Source organism: Rhinolophus hipposideros (genome assembly GCF_964194185.1).
Source record: "Rhinolophus hipposideros genome assembly, chromosome: 3".
Lineage (NCBI taxonomy): Eukaryota > Metazoa > Chordata > Mammalia > Chiroptera > Rhinolophidae > Rhinolophus > Rhinolophus hipposideros.
The window spans coordinates 99,170,864-99,190,996 of NC_138049.1; the positions used below are offsets into that span (position 1 = coordinate 99,170,864).

The window sequence follows — 20,133 nt, forward strand, 5'->3', positions numbered from 1 at the left end:
TCTTGACAACCTACTTTTTTTGGTTTCTCCTTAGATTTTGGCCCAAAGCAATGCTTCATTCATTTGAGCCTAGTCCTGCTCTGCCTAAGCACTTTGTGCCAGTCACACCACGACCTAAGCACGAGACCAGAGTAGCCAGAGAAGCCTGCAAGAAAAGACCTGGGATGTCCTCTGAATTCGAACTTGTGCTTTCTAAGCACTAGAACGCCGTACCGGGCCTAGGACAAGAGTAGAGGGAGTGGACTACAACTCCCAGAAGGCTGCGCGGCGCGGAGCCCTCGCCGATTGGCTGAGCGGTCCCCCACCCCCACCTCGTCTGCTTTGATGACCCAGGGCAGCAAGTCCCGGGGCTAGTGTGCTACTGAAGCCAGCTTCCTAGTGCAGTCTCGCCCAAGCCAGCAGGCTTCATGGCGGCGCCAGTGCTGTCCCGGATGGTGCGGCGGGTCCTGAGGTCCAGCATCCGGAGCTGCAACTCAGGAGCTCCAGTGACGCAGCCCCGCCCCGGGGATGCCTCCCAGTCTGCAGCGGAGGTGAGCCTGCCCGCGTTCCCCGGAGAGGGTGGCCTGGCAAGCTGACCCTGATTCCGAGAGGAGCACTCAGGGCCGTCTGAGGCTGCCGCTTCTGGGAGGGAGGGACCCCTGGGCGCTTCATTGGGGGTGAGGAGAGGCGTGGAATGATGTTCTCTAGATAGACTACCCAGTGTCACCCGATACCCCAGCGGGTGGGGGGCGCTCCTTGGGTTCCCACTTAAAAATCTCCCTGCCCACCCAGCTGTGCAACCCTTTCCGGGTCTGGGTTGCTACCAGAGAGGGGGAGCAGGTGGGTAGGACTTGGGTCCTATGAGATGTTGTTAGTACCCCTCTCAGCCCTGCCTCACACTCCACCTCTTCCCTAAACATTTTCCTCCCTATCCCCCAGTGGAGGTATGATCAGGTGTATGATCAGGTGTTCTTGTGACACCCTGCTGTACAGTGTGACACGGACTAAAAATGTCACCTTGGTGCCACCAAGTCAGCTGTCCCTCCTGAAGTCACAGGGCTCTGACTTTTTTTATTTCGTTTTTATTTCCCATCGGAGGGTTCAGCCTCCTTCTAGAGCAGCATTGAGCAGGACCTGGGCTCTTCCAGGTTAGGGATTCTGGTATCTCTTTAGGGCTGGGATAGGCCCCGTGAGTCCTTGACAGCACCCCTCAGAGAGATTCATATCCCAGCAAGTTTTAAGTTTGTTGTTCTTTCGTTCATGTAGTGAGGGAATAATTTTGGGAGAAGCATCACTTCTCCTTTGCTGAAACCTTATTTGTAGAGCCATTTGGTCATTTTTTCCCCATGTCCTAGCACAAGGCTTCATATCCTGGCTTCATTAGATCACGTTCCCCTCCCACCCCACACTACTGCTCACTGAGGAGAGGTCCTCAGCTTCACTTGCTTCCCCCAAATCTGATCTCCTCTGGGATCCTCAGATGAGCAGGCCGCATTGCTGGGAAGTGGAAGAGTTTTTCGGTATCCTTGAACTCTGAACTCCGTTGAGGGAAAAAGAGAAAAGCAAAGATTGCTGAGAGATCTTTAAACAATTCAGAAAAAGGGAAGTTTCTTCTTCCTTCTGCCCCTAACTTATTTTGTACCTAATTTATATTGTAAATCATGTGAAGTTAGTAGATGTCTGTATTTCAGTGGTGAGTCCTTATTGAAGTTAACTTCTCTGGAGTCACGAGCCATAAAGTAAGGAAGAAGGTACTTGAACTCTAGAGCCTGTGCTCCTGCTTCTTCTCTGTGGGGAGAATAGGGGGAGAGGCTGCCCCTACACTTTCCTTTATTCTGTGAGGGGAGCCATAATTAGAATATGGACGCTGGAGCAGAATGCCTAGAGTTGAATCCCAGCCCTACCACTTACTAGGTGTGTGAACTTCACCTCTCAGTGCCTCAGTCTTCTGGTCTGTAAAGTGGGAATAATAGTGTCCATCAGGTGGTTATAAGGATTAAGAGTTAATGTGTGCACATGTGCGTGCGTACACACACACACAAACACACACACACTTAGAACAAAGCCTGGCACATGTATATATATTTGCTGTAATTATTATCTTTGTTGCCATTCAGGAAAGGAAGGGGGATAGGGGTTCCAGATGCCCTCACGCCTGCTCTTGCCAACTGATAAGCTCTGGAGATAGGCCCATGCTGTGTCCCATTAGTCCCCTCCCATCTGGACATTCAAGCTAGTCTATTTGACCTCCATCCTGGGTGTTCCCCAGTAGGGTTATTCTCAGCAGACGGGTTGCTCCTTGAGTGCTGGATGCTCCCTTGGTTTTCTAAGTATTTCCCCACATTGCTTAATGTGGTGCTCTGCAGGCAGTGCAATTAGTGGATGTTTTTGGCTGTTTGAAACCCAACTAGTGAGGGGGCACCTGGTATAGCAGAGCAGTGGACAGGGAGCCCCAAGTTTTCACCTTTCCTCTGCCTCCAATTTCACGCGGCTCCTGGAGCTGTTACTTCCTCTCTCTTCATGCCTTTAAAACCAGAGGTTTGGACCAGCCCATCTCTGTCTGTACAGTGGGGGTGGGCACAGAATGTCTTTAACAGGATCTCAGAGGTGAGACAAGTCTGGACATATATATGTTCAACCTATCCCCAGAACTTGCCAGTTGGCAAGAGCAGGGGTGAGGGCCTCTGGGACCCCTATCCCTCTTCCCATCCTGAAGGGTGCCTTTTGCCACACACCCCAGAGGGCCCTGGCCCTCTGGTTTGGCATGGGGGCGTGGGGTACTTGGAGAAACAGAGGGGAAAGCCACTGGGCAACTACCATTTTGAGCGCCAGGGTGTAGGTGTGCGAGAGATGTGAGATATGGAGTGGGAGCTGGCTGTGAGGACGGTGGAAAGGAGGCCTGGGGTTTGGTTCGAGGAAGGTTGAGCAGCTTCTACAGGTAGAAAGGTGAAGTAATGCTATGTAGGTAAGTGGGGAGGTAGGAAGGGGAGACGCAGCTACCTGCTATCCTGATTGGGGTGGCCAGTCTACTCTGCAGGGCTTACCCCTGTCCAGAAGCATGACACCCATCTTTCTCCCTCTCAGGCTCCTTGCAGCCATTGTTGGGGTAACAGAGGGCTGGCCTCAGGTCCTGGGCCTGCTGTCTCGGGGCAGGGGAGAGAGGGACTCTGTGCAAGGCAGAGGTACCCAGCTGTTCAAAGGGCCAGAAAGAGCACATGGTGGAGAGGGGGCTCTGAAGGGAGGCACTGGCTGTAGGAGAAAGTCGGAGGGGACGTACAAAAGGAAAGAAGTTGGAGAAGAAGCAAGGGATTGTCTTGACTCCCAAACCCCCAGCTCCTCACAATCTTTGCTTCAGTAGAGTGTGGCACTCCTTGATGGGAGCCTTAGATGTGAAGACCTCACACTGAGGGTGGGGATGAAGGGAGGGGAAGGAGCTAGGCCTGGGGCTCGGTCCTCTCACTTAGTAGAGATTGATTTGGAGGCACCCAGATGTGCATCATTGTAAATCAGGGCCGCTGACACTGGAGCTTGGCATGTGCTTGTTCTCCTGCACAACTCTACTACTCTGTTACACTCTAGCTATTTGGGGTCTGGCCTTTGTCATCGAAATTAAGTTTCCAAGGTTAGTGACTGACCAGTCGGGGAGGCACTTTGAGGGTAGGGTCCCTCACGTAAGTAACTCCTTTACCATCCTTCCCCTCCGCACTCTTCCTGAGTCTTCACTGGCTAGGTAGATGAGAGATAACTAGTCACAAAAGGTAAGCAGCTGGTTATTAGCACTAGTAGTCGTGGTCCTGTGGGGGGCTCAGACCCCCCTGTCCTGCTTGGGGTGATGTGATAGCAGTTCTGACACCCCCACCATGGCCCATCTGCCATGAAGCAGGCTTGGAAGGCCGGGGCTGGAGATGCTGACCAGCGTGGGAAAGCTAGTCATAGCACACACAACTGGTGCTTGTGAATATTTATTTGATGCCTGGAAATATGTAAGAAGGAGTTGTATTAAGAAAATGGCAACCATCATCTATTTAATACCTACTCTGTGACAGGAACACCTCCAGTTGAGTTAGGTAGAATTATTATGCATACTTTGCGGATGAGGAAACTAAGGCTTATAGAATTGGGTGACTTGTGCAACAGCCACTTAGTTAACAGAGCCAAGCTTGTAATTCAGGTTTACCTGTCCCCAAAGCCTGAGCTCAGAACCACAACAACGCCCCCTGGAGCAAAAAGGCACCTGATCCTGGTGTGGTTGGGCCAGTGGTTCTGAGGTCGGGCTGCAGAGTAGGGAGCGGAAGCACAGCGCACAAACCAAAAACCAAAGCTGGGGCCCCTCCTGGAGCAACAGAGTGAGACTCTTTGGTGGGGCTCTGGCATCAGTACTTCTTAGAAGCTCGTTAGGCAATTTTGATGGGCCAGCAGAGCTGAGAACCACTGCCCTAAGCTAAACCACCTGACAACAGAGCCCCGTCTGGAAGGGAATGATGGCCCCCATGTAAATGGGTTTTGCACACACCGCCTTTCTCTTTGGATTAGGGACCTGCCTCTTTGTTCATTGACACAGTGATGTGGCACTTGCTACCAACAGGGTGGGCTCCCGCATACGAATCAGGCAGGAGGGTTTCCCACACAGGGTAGACGGCCTCATCCAGGCTGACGCCCCCGGCAAGGTGAACAGTTGAGGTCATTCTCCACCTGACATGTCCCAGCCCTTCCAGATGAGGGAGAGGCATTGTTTACTCTGGTGGTAATTCTCTCCGGGATCCTTTGACGGCTACTGATATTTTTTGTTCTAGTGGGTGTCAGGGAAAGGGAAAAACTAGAAAAACGAAAGTAGCACATTCAGTGTGGGAGGAGAAAACAGACAAGGTGGAGGCTTGTTAATGTTCAAGTGATGAGTTTGCAAGCCTGGGAGAAAGAGAGAGAGAGAGACAGAGAGAGAGGGAGGAAGGCAGGGAGGGAAGGATGGAGGGAGGGACGGAGGGAGGGAGGGAGGGAGGGAGGATGAGAGAGAATGTATGTAGGAGGCTGGGTCGGTACCGAGTCTGAATGAATTTAGATAAGGTCACTCGAGGTCTCAAAAGTGAAATCCCGCTGGCCTGATTCCATTCTTGATTGCCCCATTACACGGCTTCCTCCCTGTTTCTGCTGAGTCACACTCATTGGTTCTCTCCCAGTTCCTGGATTTATTTTGGCTCCTCTCTCATCCAGCCACCTCCCCTATATGTTAAGATGTGGGTGAGGCAGGGCATCTTGGCAAAGTGAGGAGGAGAGGTTTGAAGTGACGAACGTTAATGAATTGCAAAGAACTGTTGATGGAGAAGAGGGTGCAACTCTGCCAGAAATCCACATTCCCAAGTATCTTCTCTCCTGGACTCTGTTGGCCAGTGGGACCCTTGACTCTGCAGGGTCCCTTGCCTCGCCTCCCAGGTTCCCAATGGAAATGCCGTGAGAGAGCAGAGAGGGAGGGAGGCAGGGTGATGATATAGCAGTCTGCAGTTCAGAGAAGTGCCTGCTGCTTGCTTGGCATGGGACTGTGAGCAGGGGTTCTGGGAGGTGTGGGAAACTGGTCTCGTAGTGAGCAGAGTGAGGCCAGTTTTATGGGAGCCCCCCGCGCCCCCTCCACACACACTCTCAGTCATTTCCCTGCTACCTCCTGAGTTAGTCTGTGGCTCTTGGCTGTACATTCAAATCACCTGGAGAGATTAAAAACACAAATGCTCAGAGATGACATTTACTTGGTCTCCAGTGGAATTTTTTTCTTCTGCTTCCCCAGATGGTTCTAACGTACAGCCAGGGCTGAGGAGGTCACTGAACTGTTTCTCCCTCCTGGGTGCAGGTGAACAGTTACCCTGGACCTCGGGCAGGTGGGCCCACAGCCTTCTGCTTTCTTAGGTTGCAAGTTTATGATAATCCCAGGTGTTTACCCCCCAGCTTCCTGGACCTCTTCCCTTCCCGTCGCCCATTACTCTTTTTTTTATTTTATAACTGGAAAAACAGGTCTTCAGGAGTTAGGGAAATCTGCTACTATATAAGTATATAAGGTCACACCTGTCCCAGAAACCGGGGGTTCTTGCCCCCCTTCCAGAGCCCTGTCTGTAGGCCTCATGGATGACTGTCAAGGTTATGATTTCTTCGTTCTAAAGATTCTAAAAAAACGACTTCTCGTTGCCTTGTGTACCATCCCACGTACCTTCTCGGACTCGCCCTATGCAATTAGAGGAAAGAGTTTAGATCTTGGAATCAGAAGATCTGGATTTGAATCTTAGTTCTGCCAACGGTGTTCTTGGGCCCCCTCCAAGCCTTAGTTATAATAATCCTCTGTGGGGTAGGTGTGGGAATTGAACAGAGAACATTTTTTTGGAACTTTAAGATGCTTTGCAAATGTTTCTTCTTGGAGCAATTATCTCATCAGCATCTGTCATGACCCAGGGACGTACTCTCAAGGCAGGAGAACATCCTCCATTAGACTTCGGAAAGAGTGAGGTCGGCTGCCTCCTTTTTGTCCCCAGCAGGAGGCTGGGCCTTGCACGGACCCTGCAGCAATCTCCTCCCCCTTAGGCTCCAGACTGTGGGAGCGTAATCCTTCGTTCTAGCAACGGGTAGGGTGAAGGATAGACTGGAGTAGTCTTTGCATGTGGTCGTCCCGGCCCCTTCATTCTGTCTTCCTCGCGGCTGGTGGCCTCATTTCTTCTGCAGGTCTCCCTGGTGGTGCTGTCCTTACCCCAAAGTCGTTCTGCATGAGGGGAGCCCTCCCCGGGGTATACCCTTCCAAGCTGCTCCTCCTGAGCAGTGGGGATGCCCCAGGGAGCCCAGCCAATAGGGAGATAGTTAAAAGGGACAGCTGTGTGACACCCAGTCCCTAGGGTTATTGATTTTGCTTTGAGCTCCTGTCTCCCATTGTAAAGGTAAGGCAGTCCAGGAGAAGAGGCTCACCAAGTCCCAGGCAGTGTAGCAGTGGTGTCACCGTCCCTCTCAGTTACCTGCTCCCTCCCTCCCTCCTCTTTTCTGGACCCGCTTGCCAGTTGGTATGGTTACTAGGTGCCAAGTGGCTCATTCTCTCCCAGTGGCCCGTCCAAGAGATACTAGAGATGTCTGTTCCTGGACAGGCTTCCTTTAAGGTGGAAAGGGGGGGGGTATTATGCCTTGCAGTGGTCCCACAGCCATGGGCTGAGTGCTGGAACCTGGGGACAAGCCCTTCCCCTCAGGCCTGTTTCCCAATCTGTGAACCAAGGGCACTTGCAGGTCCCCCAGGACTGTGGAGCCCACATGGATAGAAAAGTTAGAGGTGCTATACAGATGTCAGAGATGAGGGAGACGGTGGTTGATGGGACAGGGTTATGTCCACATGGTGGGCCTTCCCCAGGTGGGCTGTCCCCAAGGTGGGCTATCCCCAGGTGAGCTGTCCCCAGGTCAGTTCTCCCCAGGTGAGCTGTCCCCAGGTGGGCTCTCCCCAGGTGGGCTCTCCCCAGGTGAGCTGTCCCCAGGTGGGCTCTCCCCTGGTGGGTTCTCCTCAGGTGGGCTCTCCCCAGGTGGGCTCTCCCCAGGTGAGCTGTCCCCAAGATGGGTTCTCCCCAGGTGGGCTCTCCCCAGGTGGGCTATCCCCAGGTGAGCTGTCCCCAGGTGAGCTGTCCCCAGGTGGGCTCTCCCCAGGTGGGCTCTGCCCAGGTGGGCTCTCCCCAGGTGGGCTCTCCCCAGGTGAGCTGTCCCCAGGTGAGCTGTCCCCAGGTGGGCTCTCCCCAGGTGGGCTCTCCCCAGGTGGGCTCTCCCCAGGTGAGCTGTCCCCAGGTGAGCTGTCCCCAGGTGGGCTCTCCCCAGGTGAGCTGTCCCCAGGTGGGCTCTCCCCTGGTGGGTTCTCCTCAGGTGGGCTCTCCCCAGGTGGGCTCTCCCCAGGTGAGCTGTCCCCAAGATGGGTTCTCCCCAGGTGGGCTCTCCCCAGGTGGGCTCTCCCCAGGTGAGCTGTCCCCAGGTGAGCTGTCCCCAGGTGGGCTCTCCCCAGGTGGGCTGTCCCCAGGTGGGCTCTCCCCAGGTGGGCTCTCCCCCGGTGGGCTCTGCCAGCTCCTCTCCTCCAGCCAGAGCGTACTATCCACCTTTCCTCCCTGCCCTGTCCCTGCAGGAGCTGTCCAGGCGGAGGCAGTTCCTGAGGGAGCACCCGGTCCCCTTCTCTGCCTTCCTCACTGACAGCTTCGGCAGGCGACACAGCTACCTGCGGATCTCCCTCACGGAGAAGTGCAACCTCAGATGTGAGTCTCATTCCTGGGCCCTCCCTGGGCTTCTGTCCCTCGGTTGAAGCAGCTTCTGCACTCCCCGGGACCAGGCATCCTCCTCAATCCTCCCAATCCCTCTTTCTAACTACTTCCCCATCCGTCCGTCTTCCTTGCTTGCCAGGTGTGGGGTTCAGGGACAAGACAGGTCAAGGTTGAGTTTCATGATCCCGAAAGGGGTTGTACTTGGGATTAGATTTGAGAACAGCCATGGTGGTTAGGATAAGATTGGATGTGGATCTCCAACTCTCCAGGATTCTTTCTTCCTCCCTCCTGTGGCCCTAGAGTGCCCAGCATTCAGGACCTGGCCCGGTGGCCGTGCTGGACACTAAACACATGTAAGATACACAGCAGTGTCCATACCAACACTGCCAGCAGTGGGGACACGCAGTCTCATGACACAAGCTGTCTGGGGCCAAGCTGATACACAGAGTCTTCATTTCATAATCCCATGCACTCTGGGGGTTTACCCCCTGGGGAGGGACTTCCAAAATTCATGTGCCCCCTCCCTCCCTTCCTTTCACTGTAGCGCATGATAAGAAAGGTGTTTACTTCATGGCCCAATAAATGCCTGTATGTGTGTATAGTAAATCTTTAACCAAGCAGTACTTACACCATGCAGTACTGATATCCTGACATTCTTACCTATTCTATTCTGGACCCTTCACTAACTTGGCTAAGTGACCCTCTAACAGATCTTGGCCCAATCCTCGACAGCACTGTACCATGGGAACTGACTATAGGGCATGGTGCCCCCTCAGCCGCCAGGACTCACCTCATTCACCTCATTCTGCTTACTCACCCTGAAGGAGGAGTACCTCAGTTTTCCAACCTGAAATAGATAAGCTGTTCATAAGAACACCTGGAGCTACAGAGGACAGTGGCTTTTACCAGGCCCGAGTGTACCTCCCAGCCTCTTTCACCTCATGACACACACGGAGATGGGTACCTGTTTGCCAGAACAGATGAAATGAAACAGGGTGAACAATACTAGAGGGAGTGGGCCCAGAACTGAGGGAACAAGCGTCTTGGCATCTGCCCACCCAAGCAAGGCTCTGCTCTCAGCCTAGTTTATCTTCTGTAACCTGTACCCTCAGCTCCCCGGCTGAGGGCTATTGCTGTGGGGAGGGAATGTTCACATTTCATAGATGAGAAAGGTGAGGCCCAGAGAGAATCTGTCCTAAGGTCTGTACCACTGCAGATTTACTGCTGGGTCTCTCCTCACGGTTAGGTGGGGTTCAGGAGGAGGTGCTGGCCTGGTGGGGGCATTGGGGACGGCAGACCTCTGCCATTATTTCCTGCCTCCTGTCCCTTCTCTTCCTTTCAGGTCAGTACTGCATGCCCGAGGAGGGTGTCACCTTGACCCCCAAGGTTGACCTGCTGACCACAGAGGAGATTCTGATGCTCGCGAGGCTCTTTGTGAAAGAAGGTGTCGATAAGATCCGGCTGACGGGGGGAGAGCCGCTCATCCGGCCGGACGTGGTGGACATCGTGGGTGAGTTTGCCGAAAGCTGTCACCACTGCCCCCAGCTTCTGCCCTGTCCAGCTGAACGCACATATCCATTCCAATCTCAGCAGCCGACGTTCATTAGAGCATCATGTGCACTTGGTCCTTCCACCCTCTGACAGGTGCCGTCATTCACATTTTGTTAGGACACGAGGCACAGAAACGTTCAATAACTTGCCTGAGGTCACAAAGCTAGTAAGTGCTGGAGCCCAGAGGCTTGCTATCTGTCGCGTTTGGACTGAAGTCCCCCTCAGGGTCTGGAGGCTTACGGTGACCTGGCTCCTGCTGGCCTCTGCGACCTCGTGCCTGCCCCTTGAACCCCTGTCCCCACTCCAGTCACACCGCCAGGCCTGTGCACTTGCTGCTCCCTTCCTGGGAGCTCAGGGCTCACTGTCTCCTTCAGGTCTCTGCTCAGATATCATCACCTTAAGATGTCATCCAGGAGGCCGCCTGGAGCGCTCTCTCTAAAGGACATTCCCTCATACAGGTGTTCACTTATTACCTGAAACATAATAAAAAGAAAGCATGTCACTACGTAGACACCCCCCCACTCTCTGTCCCAGGAGTTCACAAGGTACAGCCCACAAACCTAATCTGGGCCAACCCTCCTGTTTCTGTATGGCCTGCGAGCAAAGCATGGTTTTTATGTTTCTGAAGACAGGGAAGAAAAAAAAAAAATCAAAATAATAACATGTATGGCACTTGCGAATTATGTGAAATCCTGCATTCACTTTTCATGAATAAAGTTTTATTGGGACATAGTCACACCACTTATTTACATGTAGCCCATGCTGTGTTTGCAGAGCTGAGTAATTGCAACAGAGACCACATGGCCAGCAAAGCCAAAAATATTTACTATCTGGCCTTTTGCAGAAAAAGTGTGGCAATTCCTACACTATCCCATTATCCTGCCTTTTTTATTTTTTTAATGTTGCAACAGAGACCACGTGGCCAGCAAAACCAAAAATATTTACTGTCTGGCCTTTTGCAGAAAAAGCGTGGCAATTCCTATGCTATCTTATTATCCTGCCCTTTTTTTTTTTTTTTTTTTTAATAGTATTTGTCTCATCTTGATGTTATGTTATTTGGTTGTAGTTTCTCCGTCTTCCCTTCCTCCCTCTTTCCCTCACTCCCTCCTTCCCTCCCTCCCTCCTTCCCTTTCTCGTTCCCTCCCTCCCTCCCTTCTTTCCTTTCTTGTATCATCTGTCTCCTCCATCAACTGGCATGAGCGCTCTCAGGAAGTCGTGGCAGGGTTTGTTCACAACACCTAGGAACGTGGCCCACAGGCAGAAGGTGCTCACTGGGATTTGTAGGATGAATGCAGAGTGGTTCAAAGTACGATCTCTGAAGTAAGACATACTCATGTGTGTGTCTCAGCTGTGCCTCTTACTGGCAGCATACACTTTTGCACCACTTTTAAAATCCATTGTAAGCCTTAGGACAGAGGTTAGTTACCTACCTTATAGGGTTGGCCTGGGGAGGAAATGAGAAGGCCATGCTTGCACATGGCTATTGCTCTGCAAGGGGCGGCCTTGACTGCTTCTAAGCCCCAAGTTCAGGAGAGAGAGACCTTGGTTCATGTAACTGTAGATGATGAAATCAGAGGAAAATAAGGGTCCGTGTTCTCGACTGGTGAATCTTCCACCCTCACCCCATCCCAGCTGCTCTGGGTGCAACCTTGCAACCCTCAGCTCTCTGCCTCCCTCACTGGCTCAGTAAACCTCTGGAGTGCCTGGCACTGTGATGGGGCACACGGTGAATGAGCTGCAGGCCCTGACATCAAGGTCCCACAGCCCATTGGCAGAAGCCACTGGAAACAGCCATTTGACAAGGAGTGAGCACGGAGATCCCCAAGGAGGGGCCCAGGGAACATCTGCCAGCCTCCCCTCCCTCCTTCCCTGTGGCCAGTTCCCTCCAGCCCCCACTGGTCACTTGACCTGGGATCCTGCCATTATTTCTGGGCTGGACAAGCTGTCCCAGGGTGGCTGACCTCCTGGTGATTCCTCAGAGCCGAAAGGGAGGCTGGCTTCCAGGAAAGGGCTTGAACTTGCTGAACCTGGCAGACTGCCAGGCCCACGCCCCTCGTTCAGGCCACTTTGCCCTGTGGCACCTGTTCCACCTTACGTCCTTAGGTTCTGTGCCAGGGCCTGTGGGAGAACAGAGGGGGTGGGGATCACTGATGGTCAGAGACGGACGGCTGGGCACAGACACGAGGAGGCAGAGCTCTCCGCGGAAGCTGCTGACTTGCATAGTGGGAAGGTTGGGAGCCAGGGACGTTGGCAGCCCTGTTCTTGCCCTGCGGCTGCCAAGCTGTGTGAACCAGTGCTGGTTGCTTTCCCACCCCGGGCCTGTTCCCTCCCCTCTGCATCTGCCACCTTAGGGCTTTCCTGCTGTGAGGGTCCATGGTCATTGGTCCTGGCTACTAGCATGGGGGCGGGGGTGATCAGCATGTAGCTCCTAGTCAGGACCAGCCCCCAGCTGCAGGGGCAGGGTTTACCTCCTACCTCCTAGGGGCTGGGTTGATGGGGAAAGACTGCACCCTCCTCTCCCTGCCAGTGCCCCAAGCTGAATGGCTGCTGCAGTGCCTTGAATTCCTGCGGGGCTGTGTTTGCTAACACTTTGACATCTCCCAGCCTAGCTCCTTTGATCTGATCCATCTTGAAGGTGGGTGCTGGGAGGGGAGAAGGGTTAGGGTGAGGGGAGGGAACAGGAGTCCGCTGGTAGGTTTCACAAACACTTGTCCCCACCCTCCCAGGTGAGTTTCCAGAGACCTCACCCAGGAGGCTGTGACCGCTGTCAGCTGTCCTGATCCCTTCCTGTCCCTGCCTGAAGCTGTCAGCCTCGGGCCAGGCGCTGCAGGAGTCCCCATGGGAGGACGGCTTCGCTCTCTCTGGTTCTCTGCCGTTACCTGTGATTCTCTCTCTCAACCCCTAGACTCTCTGGCACTCCTCCAACCCCACTTATGTGGGAGCGAGTCCCTCGGCCCCGACTTTTCATCTGAGCTGTGTTTAAAGCAGCACTGTCGAGCAGAACTTTCTGGGATGGTGGACCTGTTCCGTGTCTGCGGTGTCTGATATGGTAGCCAGTAGCCACACATAGCCCTGAGCTCTGGACAGGACTCGTGTGACTGAGGAGCTGAACCGGAACTTGATTACATTGTAATTCATTTAATAGCTACGCGTGGCTGCTATGTTGCACCGTGAAGGTTGGGCAATAAGAAAAAGGGAAGGAAATACACAAAAACTATGCTAGTTTGCAGAGCGCTTGTTTTGGATCCGCACTTCAAGAACGACTTATCCTTGTCGTACAAGCTTTGCTTAGCTTGTGAACACTTGGTCCTGCAGCCTTTTCCTTTCATATTGCACTTCCTTCCCTCTCTCCCTTCTTCCCTCCCTGCCTTCTTCCCTCCTGTTATGTTGAAGAAATGAATACATAGGGAGCATCTACATCTTACAGCTTCAAGCCCCACGGGAAGCCCAATGCAGTGGGGGGAACATTGAGGGTTTTTGAACAGGGCTGAAATTTTTTATTTCGTTTCATATTTCGATGGACTCTAATTGCATAGAAACCGATTCAATCCTAATCCTTAGTTCATGAGCTAGTCATCATTTTGGTCCATGCATAGCCTGTTTCACTTATTCATACTAATGTATTTATATGTTTTAACAATATTATGAATTCTAAGGCAGCGCACTACCCCACCAATTTTTTTTTTTTTTAAATAAAACTGGCAATGACTTTTAACCACCTATGTGGACTTCTCTGCCCTGTCCCTCCCCCCTCCAAGGGAAACACCCCTACGTATTGTGTTTCTCATTGCTTCTCAAAAATTTGGAACTTACTCTTTTGCCACAATTGGCATTCATACACATCGTCCTGAGTTGCATCCAAAGTTTCTTTACTCTGTGATCTACTGTTCCATGATGTGAACCTACCACATGTTCTCCAGTTGGGTCACTTCCAGTTTTTTGATGTTACAAACACTGTTGTTTTAAACATTTTTATTCTCATGTATGTGTCCTGGTATATACTTTCTCTAGGAATGAAATAGTTGGGTTATAGAAGGTATGACTGTTTAACTATGGAAAACAATTTGGCATTATTTTATAACGCGGTTGTGTTAATTTACACTGTTCCCAGCAACAGTACATGAGACTCTCAAACCACGTCTTTCCCTATACTCAGTATGATCGTTCTGGAGTTTTGCCAGTTGAATGGGTATAAAATGTTATTTGATGTCATCTTAATTTGTATTTCCCTGTTTAAGAATGAGGCCACCCATCACTTCACATGTTTACAAGCCACATATATTTCTTTTTCTGTGAAGTACAGGATCCTGTCTTTTGCCCATTTTTCTATTCTATTTGGTTATGTATCTTTTTATCTTGGTTTGGTAAAAGTTCTTTATATACGTTGCAAACACCTTCCATGCCACATTTTGTGTAACAATTCTTTTAAGCAATAGCAGTTCTTCAATTTATTTATATATGTTGCAAACACCTTCTCCCAGTTTGAAAAATCATGCCACATTTGGTGTAACAATTCTTTTAAGCAATAGTTCTTAAATTTATCAGTTTTATCTTTTATGGTTCATGCTTTCTATATCTTGTTAATGAAACACCTCACCCAAGGTCAGAACAACTACCTATGTTTCCCCTAAAAGAGTTAACATTTTGCTTTTGCCGTTTAAGTCCTTAGTTCATCTGTGGATGATTTGGGGGAATCCAATTTCCTTTTTTTTTTTATCCCCATGTGATAATCCTTTCCTCTAGTTCATTTTTATTGAGTAGTCTCCACTTCCTCTCTAAATCTGCCATGTGGGCATTGCTTTGTTTGGGATTTCTTCTGTTCTGTCGGTTTGTTTATCTCTATGCCAACATTCTAGAGTCTTAATCACTGTAGCACTGTATGCATTACCTGGTAGGGCCAGTTCTTTTTATTTTTCAGCAGTGCTTTAGTTGTACTGAGCTTTGCCCATGTGAATTCTAGAATCAGCTTACCGAGTTCAGTGGAAAATTCTGTTGGGATTATTTTTCTTTTTTCATTGTTTTCAAATACACATCACCTAAAATGTACCCTCTTAACCATTTTGAAGTGTATGGTTCAGTAGTATTAAATATGTTCACGTTGCTACAGAGCCATAACCACCTTCCATATTTATAACTCTTTTCTTCTTGTAAGTCTGAAACTCTATACCTATTAAACAGTAACTCCCCATTCTCCCCTCTCCCCCGCAGAGCCTGGCACCACCATTATACTTTCTGTGTTTATGATTTTTGGCTCCTCTAAGAGCCTCATATAAATGGAATCATACAGTATTTGTCTTTTGTGACCGGCTTATTTCACTTAGCATAAGGTCCTCAGAGTTCATCTATGTTATAACGTATTGCAGAATTTTCTTTCATGGTAAGTCTGAATAATAGTTCATTGTATGAATATACCATGTATTGATGATCCATACATTGGTCAGCTTGGGTTGCTTCCATGTTTTAGCTATTGTGAATAATGCTGCTATGAACATTAGAAATACCTCTTAGACATACTGCTTTCAAAGAGACAGTAGAAGTGGAAATGCTGGCTTATCTGGTAGCTCCATTTTTAATTTTTTGAGGCACTTCCATACTGTTGTTCATAGTGGTTGTACCATTTTACATCCCTACAAACAGTGATAAGGGTGCCAGTTTCTCTACGTTCTTGCCAACATTTATTTTCTATTTTTTTTTGATAGCAGCCATCCTAATTGACGTGAGGTGATATCTCATTGTAGTTTTGATTTGCATGCCCCTAATGATTAGTGATATCGAACATCTTTTTATGTGCTTGTTGGCCATTGGTATATCTGCTTTGGAAAAATACAATTTAAGTCTTTTGCTCATTTGTTAATTGGGTTGTTTTGTTATTTAGGAGTTTTCTATTATTCTGGATATTAATCCTTTATCAGATAAATGATTTGCACATATTTTCTCCCATTCTGTGGGATGCTTTTTATTCTATGGATAATATCTTTTGATGCACAAAATTTTTAAATTTTTGTCAAGTCCAGTTTGTCTTCTTTTTTCTTTTGGTTGCCTATGTCTTTGGTGTCATCATATCCAGAAATCATTGTCAAACCCAATGTCATGAAGCTTTTGTCCTATGATTTTTTTCCCAAGAGTTTTATTGTGCTAAGAATATTTAGGCCCTTGAACCATTTTTAGTTAATTTTTGTAAATGGTGTTAGGTAAGGGTCTCACTTCATTCTTTTGCCTGTGGATATCTGGTTTTCCCAGCACCATTTGTTGAAAAGACTGTCCTTTCCCCATTGAATGGTCTTGGCAGCCTCCTTAAATATCATTTCACTATATATGCGAGGGTTAATTTCTGGGCTCTTTATTCCATTCCATTAGTCTATATGTCTGTCTTTATGCTAATACCACGCTGTTTTGATTACTGTCGCTTTGTAATAGGTTTTGAAATCAGGAAGTGTGAGTCCTCCAGTTTTGTTCTTCTTTTTCAAGATTGTTTTGGCTATTCGGAGTCCCTTGCCATTCCATATGAATTTTAGAATGGGCTTTTCTATTTCTACAAAAAAAAAAAAAAAAGTCATTGGGATTTTGATAGGGATTACACTGTTTCTACAGATTGCTTTGGGTAATATTGACATTTAACAATAAGTGTTCCAACCCATGCACATAGGATACATTTCCATTTATTTATGTCTTCAATTTCTTTCATCAAGCTTTTGTAGTTTTCATTCTTAAAGTCTTTCACCTTGGTTAAGTTAATTTCTAAGCATTTAACTTATTTATTTTTGGTGATATTATAAGTGGAACTGGTTTTATAATTCCATTTTCAGATTGTCCATTGTTTGTGTATCTGTTGGGATTTTAATTGCATTAAATCTATATATCAAACTGGGGAGACTTAATATCATTTTTATTCATACACCCATCATCCCACAGCGATCACCCTCCTTTGCCTTGCTTTTTGCTCTAGGTGGCTGACCCCAAGGGACATCATCACTTAGGGTCCCTTGTCTTTTGGATTCCTGATGGGTTAAGCCACTGAAATCAGGCTATTTTTATCGCTGTCTGCTCTATTTCTACTGGGTTTTTTGACCCTAGCTGAATTCCCTCCAGGACTAAAACTCCCACAGGTCAGCTTTTCCTCCATAGTGACTTAATTGGACTCCTGACTTAATCCCCCCCCCATGTCATTTTGGCCTTAGGCACAGTAATGGATGCCCAGTGTTGCTAGTCTGAGCGCTGTACTACTCATTGTTGGGGTCCTTCATTCTGCCCATACCCTTGTAAGTAGTCTTTTCAATAAAGTTTATTTTAACCATCTGGATGAATTCTATTTTATTCTAGGATTCAGACAGATACAGTCTCATTTTTTAAATTATGTTTTTTCATTTTGTTACTGTTTTGTTCTCCTAACTCTGCTATCAATGCTGTAATATATCTATTTAGATTCTTTGGAGTCTTCTATACTACTAACCATATCATCTGCAATTAAAGACCATTTTTTTTCTTTCCTATCTGTATGTCTTTAATTTCCTTTTCTTGTCCTATTGCAATATCTAGGATCTTAAGTCCAATGTTGGATTGTAGTGGTAGTAGGAAAATGGCTTCTAATGTTTCCCCATTTAGAATGATGTTCCTTACAGGATTTTTTTTCACAAATAACTTTTATCAGGTAATAAAGTGTCCTTACTAATTTACTAAGATTTTTTTTTTAATTATACACTTTTCTGTGTATGTTAGGATAATCTATGATTTTTTTCTGTGTTATTCTGAATGACATTTATAGCTTTTCTGATATTAAACCTGTAATACTTACACCCACCTAGTCCTGTTATACTATGTTTTACCTACTGTTAGGTTCAGTGTGTTAAAATTTTGAGTTTTTGCATTTATATCCATGAGTGACATGGACATGTAAGTTTCCTTTCTCATGCCTGCTTTAACTGATTTTGCTATTGAGTTTCAAAGAATGAATTAGGTAGTGTATTAGTCCCTTTAGGCTGTTATAACAAAATACTATACATTGGGTAGCGTATAAACAAACTTTTATTTTTCACACTCTGGAGGCTGGAAGTCTAATATGAAGGTGCCAGCCAACATAGTCAGGTGAGGGCTTCCTTCTGGGTCTCAGACTTCTCATTGTATCCTCACATGGCAGAAGGAGCTAAGGAGCTCTGTGGGCTCTCTTTTGTTAAGAGCACTAATGACCACTCTTATGACCTAATCACCTTCCAAAGGCCCCATCTTCTAACACTATCACACTGGATGTTAGGATTCAACATGTGCATTTGGGAGAAGCGGGCACAGACATTCAAACCATAGCAGGTAGTATCCCCTCTGATTCTTTTATCTGCAAGAGTTTGTATTATAATCACTTTTTGATAGTTTTACCTCACCTGTAAAATTGTCTCTGCCTGTTATGTTCTTTGTAGGAATATTTTAACTGCTGCTTCGATTTCATTAATTACTGCACTATTTAAGTTCTCTACTTCTTTCGGAGCCAGTTTTGATAGCATTTTTTTTTAAAGACATTTGTTATTTTTATTTCAAATTTACTGGTGTGAAATATTGGTAAAATTTTTTACTGTCTTTTTAATCTCATTTTTACTTGCAGTTTGTCTTTTTTTAAATCCTTTATATGGCTTATTTGTGCCTCATCTCATTTTTTTGTTAGTAAGTCTTGCCAGAGGTTTGTCTATTGTGCTAGTATTCAGCCAACCAACTTTTGGACATGTTGAACCTCTTATTGTATATTTGTATTTTGTTTTATTATTTTTGCTTCTGTCCTGGCATAGCCTATTGCTTTCATAACATTTAGTTCTAAGTATTTAATTTTTTATTCTGATTTGTCATTTGATCTGTGAGATATTTAGAAGTGGTGTTTTTAATTTCCAAATATATGAGGATTTTAAAAAAAAATATTTAAAATTATCATTTAAGTATATGGTGGTCAGAGAACATATTTGTGTGATACTTATTTAAAATTTGTTGACGCTTGCTTTGTGACCTAGCATATTGGCAGTTTTTGTAAATGTTCTATTGAGAATGATTATTCTTTTTTTTTTTTAATTTATTTATTGGGGTGACAATTGTTAATGAAATTACATAATTTCAGGTGTACAATTCTGTATTACATCATCTATAAATCCCATTGTGTGTTCACCACCCAGAGTCAGTTCTCCTTCCATCATCAAATATTTGATCCCCCTTACCCTCTGGTAACCACTAAACTATTGTCTGTGTCTATGAGTTTTTCTTTCTCATTTGTTTGTCTTGTTTTTGGTTTATATGCCACATATCAGTGAAATCATAGGGTTCTCTGCTTTTTCTGTCTGACTTATTTCGCTTAGCATTATACTCTCAAGATCCATCCATGTTGTCACAAATGTTCCTATATCAGCTTTCCTTAACGCCGAATAGTATTCCATTGTGTATATATACCACAACTTCTTTATCCATTCATCTATCGAAGGACATTTTGGTTGTTTCCATGTCTTGGCCACCGTAAACAAAGCTGCAATGAACATTGGAGCACACATGTCTTTATGTATAAATGATTTCAAATTCTTTGGGTAGATACCAGGAGAGGGATTGCTGGGTCATATGGTAATTCTATTCGTAATTTCTTGAGGAACCTCCACACTGCCTTCCATAGCGGCTGCACCAGTCTGCACTCCCACCAACAGTGTATGAGGGTTCCTTTTCTCCACAGCCTCTCCAACACTTGTTACTATTTGTCTTGTTGATGATAGCCAGAGAATGATTATTCTTAATCATTGGATGGAGACATCTATGTTTGTTCATTGGATCCAGCTGGTTAATTTTATTATTCAAACCTCTGGTTATCTGTCTTTGTTGGCTTTCTATCTGCTTAGCCTGCCAATAATAAATAAGTGAGCAGATTTGTTAATTTCTCTCAGAGGTCCTATTGCTTTTTATTTTATATATAGTTGAGGTGATCTTATTAGGTTTATATGTGATTAGAATTATATCTTCATAAATTGGATCTTTCATCGCTATGTAGTGGGTTTCTCTCCATAATGATACTTTGGGTTTTAAGGTCTATGTCTTTTATTTTACTTAAAGCTATATCGGCTTGCTTTTAGCTTTAATAAGACTGCTGAATCTGTTTTCATCTTTTTACTTTGTAAACCTGTTTGTGTTCTTATACTTTAGATATGTCTCCTATAACAGCATATAGCTCTTACTTTTGTTTCTTTTATCAAATTTAACTATGTCTGACTTTTAACTGGTGAGTTTATTCTAGTTATCTTTATGGTAATTATTGAAATATTTGGACTTGTTTCTACAGTCTTATCTATCAACCATTTTCTATATTTCTTTTTTCTCCTTTTTGGTTTTTAAATAAATGATTCCTCTA

The 20,133-nt window shown here is 46.9% G+C and overlaps 1 protein-coding gene across 3 annotated transcripts in view; it reads left to right on the top strand.

Moving 5' to 3' along the window:
- Positions 1-308: 308 nt before the first annotated feature.
- Positions 309-20,133, top strand: part of MOCS1 (molybdenum cofactor synthesis 1) — a 38,121-nt gene continuing 18,296 nt past the window's right edge. The window contains exons 1-3 of one of the 3 annotated variants that reach the window (XR_013992286.1): positions 309-530; positions 8,093-8,219; positions 9,568-9,735. Coding sequence is in view for 2 of the 3 variants with exons in the window: in XM_081034098.1 (XP_080890224.1) it covers positions 408-530; positions 8,093-8,219; positions 9,568-9,735 (418 nt within the window). In the remaining variant the exon portion in view is untranslated. The remainder of the gene's footprint in view (positions 531-8,092; positions 8,220-9,567; positions 9,736-20,133) is intronic. The other 2 variants (XM_081034098.1, XM_081034097.1) reach the window with 2 other exon arrangements.